Genomic DNA, 23,138 nt, shown 5'->3' on the forward strand with positions numbered 1-23,138 from the left:
AATGCTGCGCAAGGCATCGACTTGTTTCGCGGTAGATTATAGTGGTGCCATAGTCTCAGAGAAGAATTGATACGGTCAATAGCCACTTTCTTATAGAAAACTGTGCACAGGAAACTGAGGATGCCCGGCGCCACATCTAACTGCCTTTATGCTTTTGGTGGTTGGGTTGTTGTAGTGAGAAATCGGCAAGCTGATTAGGGGCATATATGATACAAGTTGAGAGTCTTAGAACGCCTGAGCGTACTTGGTCTCAGCGAGGTTATGTCTGATTATCCTTCTGATTCTCCTGTTGTGAGGGCACATTGACCACATATGCCACCAGTAATGCACCCGTTTTCAGGGCCTGCATACATGAAATTGATAAAGTTTGGTTTGCGACAACACAAATGCGGTTGCCAATCCGTTTCCTTTTTCCACTACCGGAACGCCAGTTACCATGCCATCAGATGGTATCGCCCCAGTCATGAATGCGACGAGAACAACATAAGACACACGCCGCCCTTTGAAACATTAATCCCATCAGCTCTCGGCATCCGCATCCACCACCGTCACCTCCCCAGTGGCCGCCGTCCAATACGCCCTAACCTTGATAGTGAAGTCGCTCATGCACACACTAAACAGCTTCAATAGCCTCGTCTGCCTCGAATCCAGCACCTCGCCCTCTTTGCACACACGATAGCCCTCGGAGCTGCCGTCCTCCTCGCCCAACACCACCTTGCCTTTGACCATCCGCGTTGGGACGTTGAGTTTTCGCAGCTCGGGCTCAATCGTGTGGCCCATGGGCACGTCATGCTCAGCAGGGATCTCGCCGCCCGTTGAGTAGACGGGGCCAGACGGGATGATGAAGTCGCGCGTGGCGACGGTGCCGGCGCGCGCGAAGTCGGCTTCGGACAAGGAGGACAGGTACTCGATGACTTCGGAGGGCTGGCGGTTCGTCATGAGCAGGCCTACACCGCCTGTGACGTAGGGGTTGAGCTTGTGCAGGTTTTCGGCCGTTTCTTCTTCGGGGGTGCGACCTAGTGCACGGGACATGACGGTTGTTTTACCCAGGAATATGCTATGTCATGGTCAGTGGCCAAGGCACGGAATATTGGAGAGATACGCGATCGAATCAATTGATCTTTTTGCAGCGTTCCCTGCAGAGGAAGGAGAAACTAACCGGCTATCAGACAGCTCTTTCCTTACATCCTTCAAGTATGTGTTGCGCATGTTCTCGACGGCGAAGACGACAATGTGCTGGTACTCGGGAACGGCATCGCGGACGTTCTCAAACAGGCGGTTCTTATCCTCGCGGGTCTTCTTGGACACCTGCGTCAAGTGGACGACCTTGGATCTTTTGGACTTGGGCATTTTGGCTGTATTCTATTGGTGGAGACTCCGATTGGTGGTGTTGGGAAGGAAGTCGAAAATGCTGGCCGAGATATCTCTTGATGTCGACCTTCGATAACGATGCCGACCCTCGAACTTTTTTCTCAAAAAATTGGCTTTGCGGTCTACGATGCCCCGCGCTTCTGGGATCTGGGCAGGGGTCTGACCAATCAGAAAATGGCAGGGTCCGAAGGGAAAGACCGACTCCGTTATCGATACAAGGCCAGACCAAGAGCTTCTGGGGTGGCTGAAAGTTGGACGCTGCTAACGTCGCGACTATTAGCTTTTCAGATAGCATCATCGGCTTCACACGACACGACGACAGTCTCTGCGACACAGCTGGACTTTGACAACACGCCTCGACACTCAAAAAGAACACAGAAGACCAACCGACATCATGGATATGGGGTACGGCTAACCACCCCCCGCCCGATTTAGCAGAGTCCGATTCACTAATCAAATCTTCAACAGACTCTCAGCAGCCGAGCAGCGCGAGCTCGAAGGCCGCCTGCAAAAGCGCCAGATGAAGGACTTCATGGGCGTACGTGCCCCCACTCACACCATGTCCACCACTATACCTACAATTCCTCTTGCCTCTCGATTCCCCAACTCACATCCCATTCGAAGCTCGAATGAACGAAAGCTAACGCGACCTTCTAATCAACAGCTTTTCAGCAACCTCGTCGACCACTGCTTCGTGTCCTGTGTCGATGACTTCACATCTAAATCCCTCTCTACGCGCGAGACGGGCTGCATCCAACGCTGTGTCCAGAAGCAGATGGCCCAGTCGCAGCGCCTGAGTGAACGCTTCGCCGAGCACAATACCGCTATGAGCCAGCAGGCTCAACAGCCGCGGTAAAAAGCTCTCATGGCGGACGATGAACTGCCCGTAAAATCGGTGTACTGTATTTGTGCGGAAGGATGGAAGGAAATATTCTCGGTCGGGTTGGGAGAGTATTGATACGGAGACTGAGATGGAGACATATCAGTTTCGAGTGTATACTGGTTGCCTGGGAAATCTCCGTAGACATGATCTAAGGTCGTTGTGGATGTTTCGGCATGAACGCCGTGCCTGACGCCACTGGCTATTCAGACCACACGATATCGAGGTCAAATACTTGACCTGTACTGTAGAACCACTTGAGGTGGGACGATGCTCCTTGATCGAATCCTCCGTACATCTGGGCACGAAAATATCACAATTTCAACTCCTTTTCACCCTGTTCCGTGATCTTGATGGTTGAGTATACCCATATACACATAACCTCGGGTTTTACATTTCAAAGACATGTACCAAATGCATCTATCTATCTCCGTACATGACTTTCCAAGCAGGCAGAACGCCTAAACACCAGAAGCCCTTAACGCTTCAATTGCCAGGCCAGTTTTGTGCTTCAGGAGGGAATCATCTGCCAAAAAGCCCACCATCTGTCCGCCTGACGAGGCTCCTTTATTATCGCCCAAAATGCGCAGAATCGGTACGGTGCTCATTCCAGATCCTCGCTCAGCACAGCTCGAACGGCCTCCAACTGCTCAACGACCTTCTCCTCCAACCTACTTTCACAGCCTGCGGCTTTCCCTATGTCACTCGGTGGCATCGCCTTCCACTCTGCCTCTCTCGGTCCCAAAGGCAGCAGTCGTTCCCTCAGAATCTTGCGAGTTGAAAGCCAGAATTCGACGTTCTCCAGCAGTCCTTGAGAATCCCACTCAACCTCAGGTACGTCCCTTGTGTTGTTCGAACGGAAGACGCCTAGGACACGTGTGATCAACGCCAGGGAATGCACCTCTGACACGGAGAGGAGTGTAATGTAGGAACTTTTGTTGCGGCTCTGCGTTCGGCTGCCACCCAGCGCCTCGAAACGCTCGACGCTGGACTTCATGAGATTGGGGAACTGGTTAAGCACGTACGCAACCTCCGGGGCTATGGTTTGGCCGAGAGAAGTCGTTACGTTGAGCAGAAGGGGAACGATTGCTTTGGCCCATATACTGTAGCAGCGTTGAGGACCAACCGTATCAGCAAAGGGCGTTACGTTGGGACGGCTGAGATACGACGCCATACTTGCCGATGTGAGGTGGTTCAACAAGCCGTCGCAGGCTAGTTGTTCAGCCACCAAAGGGAGCGCAGACAATTCCAGTAGGAAAAGCAGGGATAGCTCGCCGTAAATAGGATCGCCCTTGTCGGCCAACTTGTCGGACCAGGAGTACAACGACACAGCCACATGGACTGCATCATGAGCAGCCATGATGTTCACGATCTGAGTCTGACTTTGACTAATGCCTGGGATGCACAAACAAGCCTGCATGATGGCAGTCAAGATTGCGATATCCTCGGGGAATATGATGGCTTCTGAGTCATGAATGAGGGAGACAAGCGTCCGAAACCCTCCGGCGACGACACGATCGAGAATGCTCAAGACAGTCTGGGACACAGCTGCAGCAGAGTTGTTCATAGCAAGCTTTTCCGCTGTATCCTTGGGGTTTCGACCAGATGCACTGACCTGGGCCCGCAGAGTCACATAAAGTAACTTCAGGAGGGTCCGGTATAGGAGAATGCTATCCTTGTTGTACGGCTCTTCGACAGTGCTGACCGTTGCCCATAAGGTAGTCAACAGTTGAGCCACGTCGCCTGCTGATGGGGTGTTGTTGACCACTCGCTGAACAAGCATGAGTGCTAGATTCACGCGGGATTCTGTCAGCCTTTCAAATATGAGTTCGTGGCCCTGATTTGACTGATTCGCTTCGAGGCACTGCTCGGCAACTTGCAATGACTGCTTTTTCAAGGCATCATTGTGCGGTAAGCAGTTACTCAGTTCAAGCAGCAGGTATTCCCAAGCGTGGAACAAGGCCTAAAAAACTGTTAGGATGTGACGACACAATGGGTGGCTTCAGGGAACTTACTATTTGTGCATCGACAAGTGACAAGTTTGCGTTGGCCATTTCCATCTCACTCTTGAACCCGTTGTTCCGAGGCCCAATCCAGCCCGGATCGAACTGAAGCATCCTGTCTGCGAAGCTCAACGCATAGTAGTACTCAAATCCAAGAGACCGGGGTTCAAGTAGCGTTCGCTTGAAGTTCTCTAGTGTGCAACCGGGGTATTGGTTGCTAAAGTTTCTTGAAAAGTTGGCATGCAGCGAGTTGTTATACCCCGAGACAAGGACACCGTCCCTCAAGTAATAATCCAGGTCCTGTGCGAGATCCTTGGCAAGAGGACCTGCTTGACCCATTTGCCGCAGATGGAACAGTTGCATTGCAAAAGTTTCAGCAATGTACGCCGCAATACGGGCCTCGTTTGAAGCCTGCAGAACATCCGTCTTCGAGGTGATGCTAGATGACTTAAGCTCACGGACGTAACTCCGCAGGCCAGACATGAATTCGTTGTTTTTCTGGAGGTTGAATATCGTCCAGGGCCAGTAATTCTGGGCAGACGTTAAGAAGTCCAGGATAGAGAGGGCTTCAGAGGTAGGAATGGATGAGATTGAGGACAGTCTACCCAATGCCGACGTAAGAACAGAATCCGAAGATGTCTGTGAAGTTTTGTCGTGCCCTTCCCTTACATCACGTGGCGTTTTCCCAGTAAGAAGGCAATTGGCCATCCACTGCTGTCTATTCCGGACAATGGTTGAAAAGAAGCGCCATATCGCACCGACCTGTTCAGCTTGGTCAAAAGGTCTGTCTAAAGTCGAGAGTAGCTGCAAAAATGCTCGTGAAGTCCGAGGACCAAGGTACCCAAGCAGCGATGGTGGCTCTCCCGTGGTTTTACCAGCGCTGACCACAAGGGCCTCGAGGAGTGAAATTGCAGGTTTTCTGAATGCATCATTCGCCGCACATACCCTGGCAACAAAAGGTGTCGCCTTGAATAGCTGCAATTCGATAGTAGTTGAAGACCGGTCAAAGAAGTTGGCAACCCTCACGAGAGTTGTTGCCAGGCCGAGAACAGCAATTGTCTGATCGAAGATTGCTTGACGCCCATTCGCATATAAGGTTGTATTGGGACACTGGCTCGCCGCCACCAGGGTGGCCAAGAGAGGTTGAATGCGTAGACTTCCAGCGGCAGGGGACAAGAAGCTGTCAATGACATATTTGGCAGATATCTCCAACGGTGTCGTCAAAGTCTTCCTCTTGGTCATATCATCTATGCCGAAAGTGTAGGTTATGACGTTATTCATGACCGGGACCAGATCGCGAATGAGAATGGTCCGATGCACTTCGGATGGAAATTTCCAAGTAGACGAGCTCTCGAATATGTCTACAACAGCATGGGAGATTGAGACCGTAATTTGTGTCATAATCTTATCTGAAACTCCGAGCCAAATATTTTCATTCGCTTTTTGTCGTGGAGAAGGTTTTGTGACTGCTTTTCGTTGGACAGAACTGCTCATGGCGCTGTCGACGAGGTTCGAGAACACACGAACGGCAGACAACAAGAAGTCAAATTGGGCGTTCGACAATTCTAGGGTTCCCACGAGCCTGGATAGTCGTCCTCCGCTCGAATCGTTGCTTAACGCCGCGCTCCTTGCCATGTAAGACCAAACTCGGCCAGGGAACAGGGGCAATATCGCATGCAAAAACTGGAAACACGCTGTGAGCACTGCCAAGCTGGAGTCGCCTGGCTCGCCTTCAAGGTAGATGTCCAAGATTTCGCAGACAATCGAGATGATGTCCTTGTTCCGTGGAAGGGCGCGGCTGACTTCAGCTAAGATTATCAACCCAGCTTCAGAGCCCTCAGCGTCGCCAGCTGCTCTCGAAGCCCGTAGTGTTTCGGTCCGGATCAAGGTCCCAATTAAGGAGATGGCCTCAGATGTGTCATCCGGGCTCAGCTGGCCAAGTGCCAGTTGGTACAGCTTCGGAGAGAGGGTCGCTTCCAACCGTTTGCCCAAAAGCGCTAGAGCAGAATGTTCCCACTCGACTCTAACTATACGGGGACCATCAGCGCTCGCCGTGTTCATGAAGACGCCGGTTGTTCTGGCAGGTACGATGAATGGATCCTCCTCATCCATTGGTATTCGTTTCCGGCTTGATACGACGGGAAACAGAGGTATATCCTCCAACAGCTCGAACATGTCGTCGTCCCTATCTTCGTGGATCAGTTCGAATTGGTTGAAGTGGTATGCTGGCATAACAAAGACAAGTGTAGGTGTTTTCTGCAGGAGATTGACGATATCCACGAGCTTTTCCCCACTTGACGTGGCGCATGAAAGAATCCGACAGAGCCTCGAAAAAGGGGCGAACTCGAAAGGGTACCGGTTCAAAGCTTGGTGAAAGTAGGTGTCAAGAGTGAATCCGTCAGTCAGTGTACAGGACACGATGTCCTGCCTGGGAAGGAGGTTATTGGGCTTTGAGAGATTCCAGTAGTCGTGGCCCGGGGACAGGAGCGAAATCAAAGCCGTCACAGACTCAGCATTGTATGGCACATAAGTATATGTGGCTTTCAACAGGTCTAGAAGAACTAATCTCATCCTCGACCCCACCGAGGCAGCAAACGCAACGTGCTCAGAGGTACCTAGCCACTCAGCTATTCTTGTGATGATTGAGAAGACACGGCCCTCGCTTGTCGCAGCCTCCGCAAGAAACTGCGCCGGCTTTATTTCTTTCTCCATTTGTGTGTTGGTCAGAAAATCGTCATAGCTGGACTTGTCGATGGTAGTGATGCTACCGGCGGAGTTCCTTCTGCCGGCGCCCGGTATCATTGCCGTGCCGGAGTCGTATGTTTCAATAGCCTTCTGGTTTTGCAGCGCGTCCCTCTTCTCAGCGCGGTTTTGGTATGACCGCCACATTCCATGCAGTATAGGTATCCAGCCGTATGCAACTGGTATCGCGGGAGAAATGTTCCGCTCCACAGCGGCCATTATGATTTCATGAACTAGCTCAAGAGCCTCAGATGAGCCAATGTACTCAACCTGACTGTCAACATCGATTTCGCCTTCGAGGTACTGTATGACCCTTGGGATGTTGAACATTGTCAGCGAGATTGCACAAAGAAGGCAGTAAACCGGTGGTATGAGATCGGAAAGATCCTCAAATGCTTCAAGCTGGTTGAGAAACGACGTGTCGCCGAGGAACTGGAACCACTGCTGAAGGAGCTCAGCCGGAGCCAGCACTTGGTTGGCGAGATCTAACAATTGGAAAGCAACCGTCATTTCATGAATGGCCTCCTCGAGGAACGCTTTCATCCATTCCTTTTGCAAATCCACGTCATGCAGGATTTGATCCTGGGCAACTGAGCCCATGTCTCCGATATTATTGATGCTTCCAGTCACGAGTGTAAAATACTGTGACACCAGGGCATGGTATGTCTTTGCGGGTGCCTCGCTCTGGGGTGTTGCAGATGTGAGACCGAAAGCCTGGAGGAAGGAGTTGCGTATCACGGTTGTCGCATTTGTCACTGGCGACGTAGGCAAACTCTCCTGCAGCATCAGGGTGAATATGTAGTCGGTAGTCATGGAAAAGTAGCGTCGCTCCACAAGGTAGAACTCAAATATCCGCCGCCGCCTGGATTCCAGCTTGTCGAAGTCGGTCTGGATCTCCACGGCGTCGCGTGTGCTGGTCAAATTCAGCCCTGGCAGGATGCTGGATGCTTGCGCATTGGTAGCGCCAGCCGCTTCCTGAAGACTTGAGTTATCTTGGCTCGAAACCGGGCCAGTGAGCTGGCTACGAGCTCGAGATTGGAACTCAATCAACACTACGCGCAATGCAGCAATGAGGTTGATGCGCGCGTTCTTGCTCAGCCATACCGAATCCTCCTTTATCGCTGCGACATCGTATTTATCGTTGGGGGTCGGTGTGACCTGAACAGCCGACGTTCGCGTCTCAAAGGTCTGTTTGTATGGGTCATTGTCGCCGGCGGGGGCCTCGAAGGTAGTGGAGGGTTTGGTGAAGAATGTCTGGACTTGGGGATTGGTGAGGAAGTCTACGATGGTTTGACTGCTTTGCCGATGGCCAGTGTTGTCTGCCAATGCCAAAGCAACAAGCCTCCAAGACCTGGGATCGAATGTCAGCGCATCTGGTGGGAGTGAATACCAAACCGGGCCGCTACTTACAGAATCGCTGTCTCGCCCTTCAAGCAAGGTTCTAAGTCTGGCAGATAGACCTTATCCACAAGAAGCGGTGCCATTGCTGCAGACAACAGCCGGCAATGCGCGCTGCCTTGTGCATCAAAATCATGCAATGATGTGGGATGTGAAGAAAAGTTCGGCTGTGCTTGACGCGCTTTCAGGTTGGTGGTGTTTGACAGTAGTTGCAGCTTGCCTCAAAAAGTTCTAGAGTTCAAGATCCCGGTCCAAGCTCTCAAGCTCCCTGTCTCTGGCGACGAAAAGACAACAACTTAAAGAACCCGCTGTTTGTCAGCCTTGCATCCAAATGACTTGATCAAGCCAATTAGAAGAACTATTGAAGGCGCAAGGGACTTAAGCCTTGCATGGTCAAAGAACTCATTAGTGGATGGGGGATGGACGCTTCTTGTTAGCTACTTATGGGAGCTGTGGCCACTGCATGCAGAGGATGGCATGCTGCTGGAAGAATTTTAATGTGTAGCCCCAAAATGAATTAAGTAAAGTTTCTAGAAACCATTGGCATAGAGCTACGAGGTTGTCTATTAGAGTAAATATCTACTGGAACAACTGCCAGCAAGACAGTGAATTAATATCAGCAGTCACTACCGTTTGGAAGCTCGGGCCTTCCGAGTTCTACGCTGTCCAATCAAGTCACCACCCAAATTTCCGAAAATCTGCCTCTTCTCATGACGTAAACACGAATGTGCTCTTCTACTCACCTGTCTTACTAAGTCATTAAACCCCAAAAGACAACTTCGAGATATATCTTCTCTGCTACCAATCCACTGGCCGGGATCCATCGCGGCTGTCTGCAATACACCCGACATATTTCCATCATGGCGGCTTTGGATCTCATTGACCACTCACCCCACCATCCAGATCCTGCCCCGCCAATCGCAACAGCTTCAAACGTCGTTCTCATCGACAATTATGACTCCTTCACTTGGAATATCTACCAGTATCTTTGCTTTGAGGGTGCCACCTGCTCGGTCTACAGAAACGACCAGATAACTGTGGATGAACTTGTAGCTAGAAAGCCGACTCAATTGGTTATCAGTCCGGGACCGGGCCACCCCACTACAGATTCTGGCATCAGTCGCGACGTCATCAAGCATTTCGCTGGCAAGATTCCCATCTTCGGCGTTTGCATGGGCCAGCAATGTATTTTCGATGTGTACGGCGGCGATGTGAACTCCGCTGGCGAAATTCTACACGGCAAAACCTCGCCCCTAACTCACGATTCCAATGGTGTCTATGCTGGTCTAGCCCAAGACCTCCCCGTGACCAGATATCATTCTCTGGCTGGTACCCATGTCACCTTGCCTGAATGCTTGGAGGTGACGTCCTGGATCCCGAAGGAGAACGGTGAAAAGGGTCTCATTATGGGCGTCCGCCACAAGGAGTATACCGTTGAGGGTGTTCAATTTCACCCAGAGAGTATCCTTTCAGTCGGTGGGAGGCAGATGATCAGGAATTTTTTGCACATGCAAGGTGGAACATGGGCGGAGAACGAGCGACTGCAGAAGCTGGCACACTCGAACGGAGTTGCGGAGGCGACTGGAGCCGCTTCAGCGCTCTCTGAAGCCAAAAAGAACAATATTCTCCAGCAAATATATGCCCACCGACGGGAGGCAGTGGCGGCACAGAAAGAAATTCCATCTCAGCGGCCTGGAGACCTGCAGGCAGCATACGACCTCAATGCCGCTCCGCCGCAGATCTCCTTCGTTGATAGGCTACGTCAGAGTCCTTTCGACGTGTCTCTAATGGCCGAAATCAAGCGGGGCTCTCCGTCAAAGGGCATTTTTGCCATGGACATCGACGCGCCGACTCAAGCGAAGAAGTATGCCCTGGCTGGAGCGAGTGTTATATCAGTTCTCACTGAGCCCGAGTGGTTCAAGGGCAGCATCGAAGATCTACGTGTGGTGAGGCAAACTCTCAATTGGATGCCCAATCGGCCAGCAATCCTACGAAAGGAATTCATCTTCGAGGAGTATCAGATTCTGGAGGCAAGACTGGCCGGAGCCGACACGGTGCTGCTAATTGTGAAAATGCTGAACGTCGAACTGTTGTCACGATTATACAATTACTCATTATCTCTTGGTATGGAGCCTCTTGTTGAGGTCCAGAATGCAGAAGAGATGCAAGTTGCCGTGGAGCTTGGATCTAAAGTCATCGGCGTCAACAACCGCAACCTAGAATCCTTTGAGGTAGACCTGAGTACCACCACCAGACTGCGCAGCCTGGTGCCCAAGGAGACCCTTATCTGCGCCCTGAGTGGAATCAACACCTACGAAGACGTTGTGGCAAATCACAAAGACGGTGTAAATGCCGTTTTGGTCGGGGAGACAATCATGCGTGCGCCAGATGCCTCGCAATTCATCCAGCAGCTCTGTGCCGGTCAGGTAACGCCCAAAAAAATTAATACCGAGCCTTTGCTCGTCAAAATCTGCGGAACAAGGACGCCTGAAGCTGCCCTTGCAGCTGCGGAGGCGGGAGCAGATCTGATAGGCATTATCCTAGTCCCAGGACGGAAACGAACTGTGTCTGACGAGACTGCGACAGCAATCTCAAATGCGGTACACGGATTTACTCGCCCGGTCTCTCAAGCACAATCTAGTATTCCCAAGAACGTCGCAAGTGACTTTTTCGCTTCGGCAAGAAAGAAGCTCACATCTATTGGCCACATCCGGCCGCTCCTGGTAGGAGTGTTCCTCAACCAGCCCCTTGACGTTATTTTGGACTTCCAGAGCCGATACAGACTCGACATCGTGCAGCTGCACGGCAACGAACCTATTGAGTGGTCGGGCTCCATCCCAGTACCAGTGATCCGAAAATTCAGCCCAGGACAGCCAAGTATCGGAGCACGCGGCTACCATACAGTACCTCTGTTGGACTCTGGCGATGGCTCGGGACAGCTGTTAGATGCCGTGGGGGTCAAGGCAACTTTAGAAAAAGACCAGGAACTTCGGGTCATTCTGGCCGGGGGATTGAATCCCAGTAACGTATCCGATGCCGTGAGGTCAGTAGATAGCGCCAGAGTTATAGGAGTCGACGTGAGCACTGGGGTCGAAGGGCCTGATGGCAGGCAGAGTTTAGAAAGAATACGGGAGTTTGTGAAGGTGGCCAAGTCGCTTAGGTGAAATGGTAGGCTGAACACTGTAGATATACTGAGATGACTTCAGCGCTGCTGTAGTTTACCCCTGTTCCAGATCAGCCGTTGGTAGTATCAACACGATGCCCTTTCTTTACTAATGACGAGACGAATAAACCGTGAGCTACCTGGAAGACTAAATTGTCAAGTTTTTCGAAGCCCTACAATAGCTTGTCGAAGTCAAGTCCTGTATACAAGCCAGCGGTAAGTCATGCCTGACACCAAGGAAGCGGCCATCCTGACGACCGCAGCGGTTACCCGCGCGCGATGAGACTCAAGTTATTCGTCTTTGGGAGAGGTAACGGTCACGTTCTAACCTAAGTTGATCTATGAAGTATGCTTAATTCCAGTGGTATAAAGTCGCCTGTAGGACAGCCGCCCTCCCCATTTGTCCAATGGGAGCCTAGCTGTTCAGTCCAGCATCCTGACTTCACCTTACATCGGTCGGGGCTGTCAGACTCCAGTGACTGATGGCTCCCATAAGACAAGTACTCTCGTTATTCTATTTACTCATTGATTCCAGTAAATGCTATCGTGCTCTCGAGTAAGGAAGTAACAACTGCCACCGGCCAGCTGGAGAGTCAAGTGTGCAAGCGCGCCGGCTGAGGCCAGCTGTAGGCAGTACAAGACTGAGCTCTGGCCGCACTTGCATTTCTTCTCAAGCTAGTACAGTTCTCAACTTCGAACAACTGCGAATTGCAGTTCATTTTCTAATCATTTTACATGTCCAAATCCAACCTTCGTCAACAATTTCCATGGTCAATACCTAATACATATGCCCAACTATGCCCAACCACCTGAGCCAATGAAAAACAGTATTATATATAGTGACGGTTGAAGACCGACCAGCGACTCCAATCGCACTGCAGCTGCCAGCATGGCATTGGACCAGCGTCCTCCCTCATCTGCGGACGCCTGCCTCACTTCTTCATACTGGCTAATATTGCTGCAACATCCCACTTGTGCAGCCGTTGAATTTACACATCGACACAGTGGGCACGGATTTACACCTGGTCATCCAGTAGCCCTGGATCGATCTATCCCCGCACTTCATGCTGCATAAATGTCGTGATGTCAGACGGTTGGCACTACTAATGAGAACTACTAATGAGAGTCGACTCAACTTGAACATTGACAGTTAAAAGTGGAATTTGTTGACTGCTCTCGATAAAGACTGGGATTGAAGGGGTAATCGAGCTGCCTCTCATTCCTTTGTTCCAAACCGGCAAATCCTCCTTTCCGTTGCAGCCCAGATTGTTACGAACGTTGGACAAATCCGCCTCCATGGCCACCATGGATAAAACATACAGGTCATGCTAGAGAAATGACCGCGAAGTTCTGGTAAGCTTTACTATCTCATACATCCGCATTGAAGCCAACAGACAAACAGTGCAAGGAAGAAACCCAATGAACAGAACAGATCATCAGAAACGGCCAGGCCTGTACTGGGCTCCCCGTCCCAAGCCAGGATCAACAGGCTCGAAAAGGTTACTGGCGAAAGGCTCTCTCGCGCTCATTCCGACGTGAACGAAGTGGTTTGCCTCACAAGGACGTATGCACGCGCGTGCCCTCCGCTCTTGACCGTGATATGGGACCTCTTGGACGAAATCATCGACACTTTCCTCAAAAATACCTCGGTGAAATATCGAAATCACGACGACGAGCCTTGTCATGACGACGAAGCTCTCGCTCGTATTCAGACTCGTCCAAAGACAAAGCGTCGAAGTGAAGTCCATCGTCTGAGAGCCCTCCGTACCTGGGACGGTGGATGTGGCTAGTATCAATTGCGACTCTGCGAACCCCTGACGGCATCTGGACAATCCGAGGCGGTGGAGGAGATGGAGTTGGCCTTTGGCGTCTTTCGCGTTCGTCATCTACTATTTGGTTCGCTTTCTCGTGGACTCTCCCGGCTAAAAAGGCAGCCTCCCTGATCCTCTCGATATCACTCGCCGACGTTGTGTGAACGAAGCGTATGGGAGACCCAGGTGCCCTAGACATTTGCCGAGGACTAAGAAGGCTAATAGGGCTTCTGCGGCCACTGTCGACGATGAAGTTGCCCTCATTTCTAGAGTGCTGCCTGGGGCCATCAATCCCGAAGTGCCGACTAGTCTCCCGTGTTCGACCCTTTCTCACGTGGCTTCGGCTTCGGCTTCGGTGTCGGCTCTGGTTCCTCTTGCGACCTCGCTTGGAGCCTGATGAGTTTGACGACCGCGAGGTTGTGTATGTCCCCGGCAAGGAGTATGAACTTGCAGTAGAGGAGGAGCGGTCAGAGCCGTCACTAATAGATTCGTCGTCGCTGATGACTTTCGGGGCCGGCTTTTTCCCAGGGCCTAGAGCGATTCCTGCGGGGCGACCACCTCCTAGAGGCCCACCATATCCTTGTGGACCAGCGCCTCTGGGTAAAGGCTTATGGCCACCTGGAGGTCCTCCTTGTCCACGTCCTCCAAGTGGCGGCGGCGGGGGTAGGCCTTTCTTTGGACCACCGTCTTTGGGTAAAGGCCAATTGCCACCTGGAGGTCCTCCTTGTCCACGTGCCCCGAACGGCAGTGGCGGCGGCGGGCCTTTCTCTGCACCACCGTGCTGTTGGCCGTGCTGCTGAGCCCGTTGCTGGAACGTTTGCGGATGACCCTGCATCATGTTCGGTTGAAGTATGACTTTCGCCATCCTCTGTGTTGCATTATACAACGTTTGTATGTTGACAGTTGGTCGCGGAGTGCGTTTGAAATACGCGGTAATCGCCACTCTTTCCCATTGCCTTTTTTTGTGATGGGACGACCTCCTAGCCGAGGGATTGCAGTGCCTATTCTTAGCGACACGATCGAGGCGCTTGAGCTGGTGGTCTATCTGGGCGAGAATCCATTGAAAGTTGGCAGGATCATGATCGCTGGTCAACAGGTCGTTCAAGGCGGTATCAATGTGTTGTTGAAGCACGGGACTGAGAGAGGCCTTTTTATTCATGACGTCTCCTGTCGTCTGGTCTAATTGACGGATCTGCCTGGCGGTATCTGTGCTGCTTTGACCACGGACTTCGGTCTTCAGTGCCTTTTCCCAGCTCGGTTTCACCAGCTGCCCATCTATACTATACTTTCCGGGTATCTTGTCGAAGCGGATAGTATAGTACTCGGTGAGAGCCTCGCGCATGTCGTTGTCTGACACGAAGTGTTGACTAACATCCGAGATCTCTTGCCATGGACGGTTATTTCGCAACTCCATTGGTAGGAAATCTCTCGGCGGCGGCGGAGGGTTCATTGGAGGTCCTGGGGGGCGTGCCTGCCCAGGCGCTTGCGGACCGTTCCCGCTAAGCTGGACGAACCCTTGGTAACCAGCCATCGTGTTCGCTGTCACTCTATAGTTGTCAGAGTTGACAGCCGAGGGGGGCAGTTCTCAGCCTTGCGCGTGAACTTTGATCTTGGGGACAATGTCAAAGAGCAAAACGTGTAGGTGTGGAATTTATAAAGATGATGGTTTGGCGTATATTGCGGAGTCCTTGAACAAATAATTATCCAGGTTGTGACCATAATTGGCACAGTATGGATGGATGGGAGAGTGGCGTGAAAGGGGAACGGTTTCTCAATACGGTGGGAAGGTCGAGTGGGAATGTGTGGTTTATTAGCATCTAGAGGTGAAGTGGGGTTCCACCATCCAATTGATGAAGGTGGGAGTATCTACGCCCCAAGCATGATATGGAACGTGAACATGACATATACTAATGAGCTCAGGTCGCACAGCGCTTTTCAAGATTATCAGTACATCCTGACTTCTGCAATCCCACCAAAGGTTTCCCCGGATCAGTATAATACCAAGATCAAGGATATAGGAATCGTGTCGATCAACTGCCAAGTGTTATAAGGCGCCGCCACACCCTGAAGGATTCTACGACGCCTCCTTTTTGCACCTTTACCCTTGCTACATCTACCGCAATTTATTTGGAAGTCGTTCTATCCCCAATATGCATCAAGAATCGCCCAGGTTGTATGGCTGTGCTGCGTCCATTCCTGGTAGCGTTGTTTGCACGACTCGTCCAATGGATGATATATTCTATAAAGCACGACCGCCTTGGGAATGTGAAAAGGGTAGCTGAGGTGTTTCAGCGTCGGCTGCTTGCAAGAATCTCGTTGTCCAAGCTTATCTGCCGTACAACTCAGTTGGACTGCTCAAAAAGGTTTCATCGGAATCGCAGGACTCAGTTGCGCCAATATACGTAGTCTCAATCGAGTCTGTTTGGGGCTCGGGATGAGGGACCACCCGGGACCATGTCATGAAAAAGGCAACCTCCGCGGTTCGCATGGATTGACTAGTTCGCAAATTTAGGCAAGCAGTTGCCTAATATCCAGAGCGTTGGCTGGGTGCCATTTCCCAGCAGGCTGGCAAGCTCGTTCAGAAGCGGGGTGGAGTCCAGCCAGCCTACACGATATGTTGCTGGATATGCAGCTTCGTTCGACCAATCAATATCTACGGAGTGAAAACTTCTAGGCGACGTCAGCAACATTTTTTCGTCTTCGCGTACGCTGACGAAGCTGCGATATTGGCTTCAGTTTCATGAGGGTCACTTGACGATACCAACAGCCCCCAACATTGCAGTGCCCGATGTGATTTGTTAGTGACAACCTCACAGCTACGGTCAACTTCAATGGCGAGATTCCTGGAGCCTGGTCAGTTTTTCCTCTTCCTCCCACACCTTATTGAGTCTCATATCGCACGCTCTCTGGTCGGGCGCAACGCTAAAACTTACCCCAGTATCCCCGATTTCTCGATACTGGTTGTCTACGAAGTACATCACCTCTTTCAATATCACCATGAACGAGGCTCCGCGTGGATTCAAGGTGGCAAAATCCACTCTACTGGTTGCAACCTCTTTGGCTATCCAGAGAAGCTGTGTTTGGGCTTCACCGGCCATACCGACGCGCAACTCATAATGTGTCGGCGGGCAGTTCCCTACTGACTGAAAAGCCATCACACGACACAATGACGTTTCTTCACCTTCCACCCAATCGTCATGAGCCCGGTCCTTTACCGCTACTTAGTCCCTCTGAGGCTCCGATATTCTGGTATGAACCAATTATTCGGATATCATCGATACCCCACACGCTCACAGTTACTGTAGTTGAGCACATACACATAGACCCCAAGAATCAGGCTTCAATTCAGAGAATCGTTTTGCTCCGCGAGCTCGGGTTAAATATACTGCATGACATTTTGCGCCACAAGAAGAGCCGCGATATCACTCCCTTGCGGCCCGCAGGGGATATCGAGGTACGTCACATTGTGATGGCTAAGACAGGTCTAAAATCACTGGTTCAGAGGCTATTTCGACGACATACTAGGTAGATATTACCTCGTTTCCACCCTAGCCACCTTTCTATCTGGGGGGTGATCTTCATTCTATGTACCGGGCTGTTCTTTTCTTCAAAGACTTTATTGAATTATTTTATTGTCATACTTGCGACCATGCAATCAGGCAGACTCATAAGACGATGGGCTAGACGCAGTGAAGCCTCGCTCAGTGTTGTATTACGTTACGTGGCCTGAGATTTCCAAGGCCATCCCCGAGAAAATGGTTGGCTTTGGACCCAAACCCGCACAGACAGTGTAGCAGTCAAGTGACCCAACCTCTGCAAGTCTCCAAGATGCCAGATTCTTCAGCATATATAAACTTTGAAATGTTGCCTGGAATGACCGCTACAGATGTTCACAGCCGCTATCAGGCTCGACATTAGGAGTCGCTCCAGGGGTATCTTGGGCCAGACAGGGGTGCATATTCGTTTACAGGCCAATTGATTCCCTAACCTCTTGGCCAATCCTACAACCAAGGCTGCGCAATTTTCGTTATCTTCTTCTTCAAGGTCTCGAATCTAGATGCATTGAGACATGCTGCCTTTTATAGCCTATCAAACAACCGACTCAGCAAGTTTAGCATCAAGTCCACGTTGCGTAGTAACCTAGTAGTCGGCATGGCGTCTCCCACGGAACCCCACGAGCGTAGTCGCAGGCCCGCAGGATGACATATTCCTACTTGCAGGTAATAGCTGTTGTCACTATCCCTTGTGCAAGGTCACTTGCAGCTTCGACTGTTTAGCTGGGCGACAGCTGTATCTGCGCAGTAGAAAAAATGTCCGATCATCGCTGTATGCGGTATGACAAGACAAAACCCCGATGCTTGAAGGTGAGGCTGCGTAAGATGCATTGTAGTCCAATAGAGCTCAGTCGAGATCCATAGCACGGCAAAGCGTCGCACCTTCATCTGCTGTGTGTGGCACTGGGAAGCTTCCCCTAGATCTGTGCAATGCATTGGCAGGGCCAGGTATGGCGAGTCGGGTACGACAATATGTCATGTGGCTCTTGTGGGCGCCTGCGATGTCTCTCTCTATCTCTGGACCTTGACCTTTGAGATCAAAGGTATGTTCGGTGAGCAAAAGTAGCTAGCAGCTAGCTGCATGAGTGACAATGGAACTGTCGGTCCTGCCACACTCACAATAGATACTTCTGGCGGTGACAGTGCTGGCATTTTTGAACGACGGTATGCAACAATAGTCTTCGTGTAACTTAATGTCTGCGTAGTGGTGGGCATTTATATGGGGAAGAAGCTTTTCCAGGTGGTGTAGGGGGGTGGCTCTTGTCTGGATTTGGGGGACATGGCTTATATAAAGTTGCACAGGCTGCGCCACTACACCTCGGCCAGGCGCAAAGGTAAGCAGCCACAAGGCATGTGGTGGTAAGACTGCATTGCTTGTCTAGAGTTGATGGTAGGTGATTACGTTGGTCTGTGGGCTGATGAATGAAGGCTTGGGATTACCCCTATTCTCAATATCAACCCTAAAATGCCCAGACTCCATCAGCATCCCATCGAGCATCGCCTAGAAGTCCCTCCCGCGGCCTGCGCCCTAGATAAGCAACTTTATCTACTTCATCTCCCGGTCAATATTGATCTACAATTCCTGCGCCCTCTGCATCGCTTTATTGAGTATGGTCTCATGGTGCAGCAAAGAATATGATATTAGTCTTGTAGGCGGGATTTCCGCTGTTAGTCCACTGTCGGCTTCCTTTTCCATAGTGATGCGCGGGTGGAAATCGCAATAGCAGTTAAGACGAAAATAGAGGATGTAAGTTAGGAGGTAAGTACCCTGTTCTGCTGGAAGTCATCCAGGGGACGGGGGGTCGTAGAATTCGAGGTGGGTGTTTCAGGCTCGCAGGTACTCTGGGTCAGATGCTCAGGTATGCCGGCAGCGCTTGGATGAGTCTTCGGGCTTCTGGGGTACTGCGTGGGTGCAGTTGAAGCAGTCTTGGTACGCGCTCGATGTCTCATACCTGTGTTGCTTCACTGTAGGATACAGGTATCGACCATCTGGTGACGGTGATAACAGATAAAAGGACCTGAGGTACTTAAGCCAATAACACTGTCATATCTGAAGAGTTGAATTACCATCTTATTCTTGTCTGTGGAAACAAGAGAGGAAGGAGTGACGGAGTATTTGGCCAGGGTCATACTTGCCACTCTGTGGCTCAATGACGCTCTTTCTCAAGCCGAACTTTGCAGATGGACCAGGTAAAATGTCCCTATAGTGATTCTACTTTATTTGACTGGCTTGTTTATATTACGAATATAAAGCTACAGAGCCACAGAATTGTCGCCTATTTTTTAACAATCACTTATGAAACCTTTGGTACATTCCGTTGAATGGCTCTGAACACCTTGTTTGGAAATCAGTCAGACCCTTTGAACTTGGAGACTTCAAAGTACTTCCAGAGGCAGCTTGAAAATGTTAGCGTACCCTTTGACACAGTCCAGATTCATCCAGACACCATGGCCGATAATCTAAACGCTTCATACTCCTCAGTTGAACTTGTTGTCTCTTGGTTGAAATGAAAACATTATATAGGAGCGAGATTCTATCTCAACATAATGGTACATAGAAGGATTCAATGGCAGACAATTTGGAGTATAAAATGATGCGGTGTTCAACTTGCCATACATCACAACAGATAAACTCTACCACTCTCCTGGAACTGATCCACAAGGACGCATGAATACTTTATCTGCTGGTTCCCAGATATACCCTCAACCTTAAACCCATTTACAGAGATAAACGGAGAAAGAGAGTTTCCCAAAATAAATGTCGAAGAAGGCTTGCGTTAGTTCGACGTTGTCCACATTCAACTGACCGGCTCGAAATGAACTTGTCTACGAACTGTCTTCACATTGGGCGCAAATGGGCGACATAGGCATATCAGTCTTTCGGTCTCTTCAAAGTTGATGATGATTAATACCATGAACGACACTTCAACCACTCTCGGCGAACTATCCAACAGTGCCATGCCGCAAAACACTTCGACTTTTACCACCGCACTACCATACAATAAATCCATAGACCCCAAGAAAATCTACCCCATCTGGGACGACCTCCGCCACCGCATCCTGTGGCCTTACACCGATCGCACACTGTCCGCTATCATGGAAACCAATATGAACAAAACCCCCACCATCAACCCCATGACCAAACGCGCCTTCGACATGGTCTTTACCCCCGACAATGACGCCTTCCGCAAAAACGACTACGTCCCCACCGTCATCGGCGTCGCTGTCCTGGCCTACCTAACCATTGGCTTCATCTTCATAACCGCCGTCGCGCCGCGCATCATCCTCTGGCGGTGTCTGCTCGACTCCACGTCCAAGCGCTGGGGAACGTTCCACATCCTTCGCGTCAGCCTGATACTCATACTGTATTTCGTCTGGCCTATTGTGTGGGTGGTGTTGCTTGTTTGGACGGCGGTCAATGATGTCAGGGGAATGTGCTGCTACTCATCAAGATGGAAGAGTGAGGGCACGGTGCTGCCTGTGACGAACCAGAATCTGGAGACGGAGGGTGAGGATATAAGGAGGAGGAAGACGAGCTTCGAGATTGAAGAAGGACCGGATAGTCTAGAATTGGTCGATCTGGATCGTATTGCGCTGCCAGAGAGGACCAAGACGAGGCCGAGGTTGACGGTTATGAGGCCAGGATTTTGGACGGGGCCAGATAAGGTAACGCCGGTGCTACCCCTTTATCATGCATTTGATATTGGGGAGGAAAACGAGGAAGAATAAGCAAGGGAAGGATTGAGCTGGTTGTTGTTGTTGATGTTGTTGAACTGGAGTAGCACATATACCCCCTTTATTTGAATGTAGGAAGTTCGCTCTGATTTAAATTAGAGAACAGTGGAGCAGAAAGGTATGCTACGATAGCGGGAAATGAAAGGGCTTTCGGAATACGATTATGACGATTCGCGTGTCGAGAGGCAACCACTTGCTAATGTCTAACTTTGAACCCAGCCTTCCACGAGCCCTGATATGACTTGGTCACACTGCAGCTAAGTGAAGTATAGTTAGTGAATGAGTATGCCAACTCGAGAGCTATACATATTTATTTCACCATACAGCTACGAATCTATTCAAGCATGTCCGGCCCTGCCCCAAGGCCCCCCGGTTCTCCAGATGGCACCTAATGCTAACTACATGTTTTACAATCGGTCTCTGTGAGAAGAGGCGCAGTGTATGCATTACATTGATCACGATCCTGGACCTTACAAGAGATGGGTTGGGTATCTCTAGCAAGACAACCAAGGAGACCACCTACGGGTTTCCCAGTTCCGCTTGCGTGCATTCCAATCCTTGAACTCATACACTACAACTTTATTCTACGCAGAGGAGCTCAGTCATTGAAGCAGAAAAGGAAGGAGGACGGTGAAGATGCCATCTAAGGAGTATGGATGGATGCAATTCCAGCAGTAGCCTGCCGTGATACGATAACTTGTCATCAAAAGCTTCCGCCCCACCGGGACTTTTCCGGTAGTTGTTCTACTAGATGGCTTGCTCCTGGGCCATAATTCTTGTACTCGTAGCCTCGACTGCTTTCCCAACGCCGGTCGCTCGATTCCTGCACGAGGTTTGAATAGAGCACATCCGTCAGAACCGCACCATCTGACATTAGGCGGTACCTCCAGCCATATCTTTCTCGTAGGAAGTTTATGAGTAACTTCAATCTCTCAAGTCCCCTTCACCTAAGGCGTCAAGCCTTTGCAAATACTTTCTTTGAGCCGTCTCATATTCACAATCTGTAGCAGTGGTAATAGCATTCCTATCCTTGCCTACACGACCAACTTCCAAAGCGGGACCTGGCGACTATCCTGGGTATCATCATCAAGCCTCAACTCCTCATTCATCCTTTCAATCCACTCGATTTCCGCCCTGGTCGCCTCCTTCTCAATCCTCTCCATGACGGCTAATTCAGCCAACATATCGTAGACCAGATTCCCTGTTCCTTCCAGGACCCTTGCTAGACTAGATCTCTGCCTCATCTCATCGTTGCCGTCGTTGTTCTTGTTTTGATCGCCTAAGGGTGGTGATGATAAAGCACCGCCATCTCCCAATAACTTCAACATCTTCCCCCAATTGTCCAACTTCCGCGACAACACCAAACACTCCCCCTTCCAACTTGTATTTAGCTCGCTCAAGAAAACCACCTCCCCCTTCCCAACCAACGAATCCACATCCCCACTCCTTTGTGCAGCCACGATACCCGCCATCTTCTCCGCCCAGACCTCAAACGCCGCCACAGCACGACTATACCTTCCCCCGGGCTCGCTCAACCCCCATACCCCGTTGAGTACCTGATCCAACATTTGTACCCTCTCATCCAGCCCCCCTTCCCCTCCCCCCTCACTCTCTCCCCACATAACCAGAGCCTCCACATTCCGCCCCTCAACCCCATCCCTCTCTGCCCGTCCCAGCTCCTCATCATCTTTCACCAACTTCCCAAATCGCTTCCCGAGCTTCCGCCGCGCGCTATCATGCCATTCCGACCCAACGGCCCCGGCATCGCGGTGCAGGAGCGAGAGCTGCAGGAGCTCAGTCTGTAGCCTGCTCGTCTCGGCCGAGAGGGCGACGTTGGCGGGGAGTTTGCTGGGCGAGGGGGGCGCTAGGAAGGTCGAGGTTAGGGGTTTGGGGGCGTGTGATTTCAGCGGGGAGTAGTGTTGTTGGTTTGTGTTGAAGGCAGGGCGTTGTTGCTGTTGTTGGGCGGGATTCTGGGAGTGGATTGCAACGGCTTGTTGTTGTTGGAGTTGGATGGCGGGTTGGGAGAGGGCGCGGGCGTGGGTCGAGGAGCGGGTTTGGGGATTGGTGGAGATTATGGACGAGTTTGCGGTACTTGTGGGCGTTGTAGCGGCTGAGGATATGTGTGACGATGAGGATGCTGCTACTGGTGGGCGGAGGGTCGTGGCGGTCGTTAGGGCTGTTGCGGTCGATATGGCACGCGAGTGGCCCCGTGGCCTTGTTGGTTTCACGGGGGCTACTGGTTTCACCGTGGCGGCTGAAGTTGTGGAGGATGATGAGTAGCCGCCTAACGTACTACGAATAGGTTGGTGGGACGGTGGCAATCGCGTCGTGGCTGCTCTTGTGAGAGGCTTCGTTGCCGTAGTCGAAGCTTGGGAGACATTCGAGTCTCTAGTCGTTGGACTAACACGCCGCGTCGGCACTGCATTCAGTTCTCTCGTCGGACTAGCACGCCGTGTCCCTGTGGGCACAGCCTTCGTAGAA

The 23,138-nt window shown here is 51.1% G+C and overlaps 8 protein-coding genes across 8 annotated transcripts; 3 read left to right on the top strand and 5 right to left on the bottom strand.

Annotated features, from left to right (window-relative positions):
• Window positions 1-116: 116 nt before the first annotated feature.
• On the bottom strand, window positions 117-1,453 carry BCR38DRAFT_475469 (ribosomal protein L10-domain-containing protein). The gene is made up of 2 exons (XM_040863009.1): window positions 1,160-1,453; window positions 117-1,057 (listed from the first exon to the last, which is right to left on the bottom strand). Exons 1-2 carry the CDS (start codon window positions 1,348-1,350, stop codon window positions 520-522), a joined length of 729 nt encoding a protein of 242 aa, XP_040715211.1. The 5' UTR covers window positions 1,351-1,453; the 3' UTR covers window positions 117-519.
• A 178-nt stretch (window positions 1,454-1,631) lies between these two features.
• BCR38DRAFT_437155 (mitochondrial intermembrane space translocase subunit) lies at window positions 1,632-2,605 on the top strand. The gene is made up of 3 exons (XM_040860511.1): window positions 1,632-1,776; window positions 1,840-1,909; window positions 2,036-2,605. Exons 1-3 carry the CDS (start codon window positions 1,766-1,768, stop codon window positions 2,225-2,227), a joined length of 273 nt encoding a protein of 90 aa, XP_040715212.1. The 5' UTR covers window positions 1,632-1,765; the 3' UTR covers window positions 2,228-2,605.
• A 250-nt stretch (window positions 2,606-2,855) lies between these two features.
• On the bottom strand, window positions 2,856-8,480 carry BCR38DRAFT_344128 (nucleoporin subcomplex protein binding to Pom34-domain-containing protein; the record flags this gene model as incomplete). Its single annotated transcript, XM_040856082.1, has 3 exons — window positions 2,856-4,214; window positions 4,267-8,347; window positions 8,407-8,480. The coding sequence occupies 3 exons, from the start codon at window positions 8,478-8,480 to the stop codon at window positions 2,856-2,858; spliced, it is 5,514 nt and encodes a 1,837-aa protein (XP_040715213.1).
• A 624-nt stretch (window positions 8,481-9,104) lies between these two features.
• BCR38DRAFT_437159 (indole-3-glycerol phosphate synthase) lies at window positions 9,105-11,670 on the top strand. The gene has a single exon (XM_040860512.1). The coding sequence runs from the start codon at window positions 9,255-9,257 to the stop codon at window positions 11,556-11,558; it is 2,304 nt and encodes a 767-aa protein (XP_040715214.1). The 5' UTR covers window positions 9,105-9,254; the 3' UTR covers window positions 11,559-11,670.
• A 1,522-nt stretch (window positions 11,671-13,192) lies between these two features.
• BCR38DRAFT_410463 (uncharacterized protein) lies at window positions 13,193-14,899 on the bottom strand (the record flags this gene model as incomplete). The annotated part of the gene is made up of 1 exon (XM_040858465.1): window positions 13,193-14,899. The coding sequence occupies one exon, from the start codon at window positions 14,897-14,899 to the stop codon at window positions 13,193-13,195; it is 1,707 nt and encodes a 568-aa protein (XP_040715215.1).
• A 795-nt stretch (window positions 14,900-15,694) lies between these two features.
• Window positions 15,695-16,466, bottom strand: BCR38DRAFT_410464 (uncharacterized protein; the record flags this gene model as incomplete). The annotated part of the gene is made up of 3 exons (XM_040858466.1): window positions 15,695-15,863; window positions 16,077-16,211; window positions 16,270-16,466. 3 exons carry the CDS (start codon window positions 16,464-16,466, stop codon window positions 15,695-15,697), a joined length of 501 nt encoding a protein of 166 aa, XP_040715216.1.
• Window positions 16,467-19,835: 3,369 nt separating this feature from the next.
• Window positions 19,836-21,083, top strand: BCR38DRAFT_410465 (uncharacterized protein; the record flags this gene model as incomplete). Its single annotated transcript, XM_040858467.1, has 3 exons — window positions 19,836-20,588; window positions 20,757-20,775; window positions 21,001-21,083. The coding sequence occupies 3 exons, from the start codon at window positions 19,836-19,838 to the stop codon at window positions 21,081-21,083; spliced, it is 855 nt and encodes a 284-aa protein (XP_040715217.1).
• Window positions 21,084-21,539: 456 nt separating this feature from the next.
• BCR38DRAFT_437164 (uncharacterized protein) lies at window positions 21,540-22,241 on the bottom strand. Its single transcript, XM_040860513.1, has one exon. The coding sequence runs from the start codon at window positions 22,223-22,225 to the stop codon at window positions 21,692-21,694; it is 534 nt and encodes a 177-aa protein (XP_040715218.1). The 5' UTR covers window positions 22,226-22,241; the 3' UTR covers window positions 21,540-21,691.
• Between the last annotated feature and the right edge of the window lie 897 nt (window positions 22,242-23,138).

The sequence above is a fragment of the Pseudomassariella vexata genome (genome assembly GCF_002105095.1).
Source record: "Pseudomassariella vexata strain CBS 129021 chromosome Unknown BCR38scaffold_8, whole genome shotgun sequence".
Taxonomy (NCBI): Eukaryota; Fungi; Ascomycota; class Sordariomycetes; order Amphisphaeriales; family Pseudomassariaceae; genus Pseudomassariella; species Pseudomassariella vexata.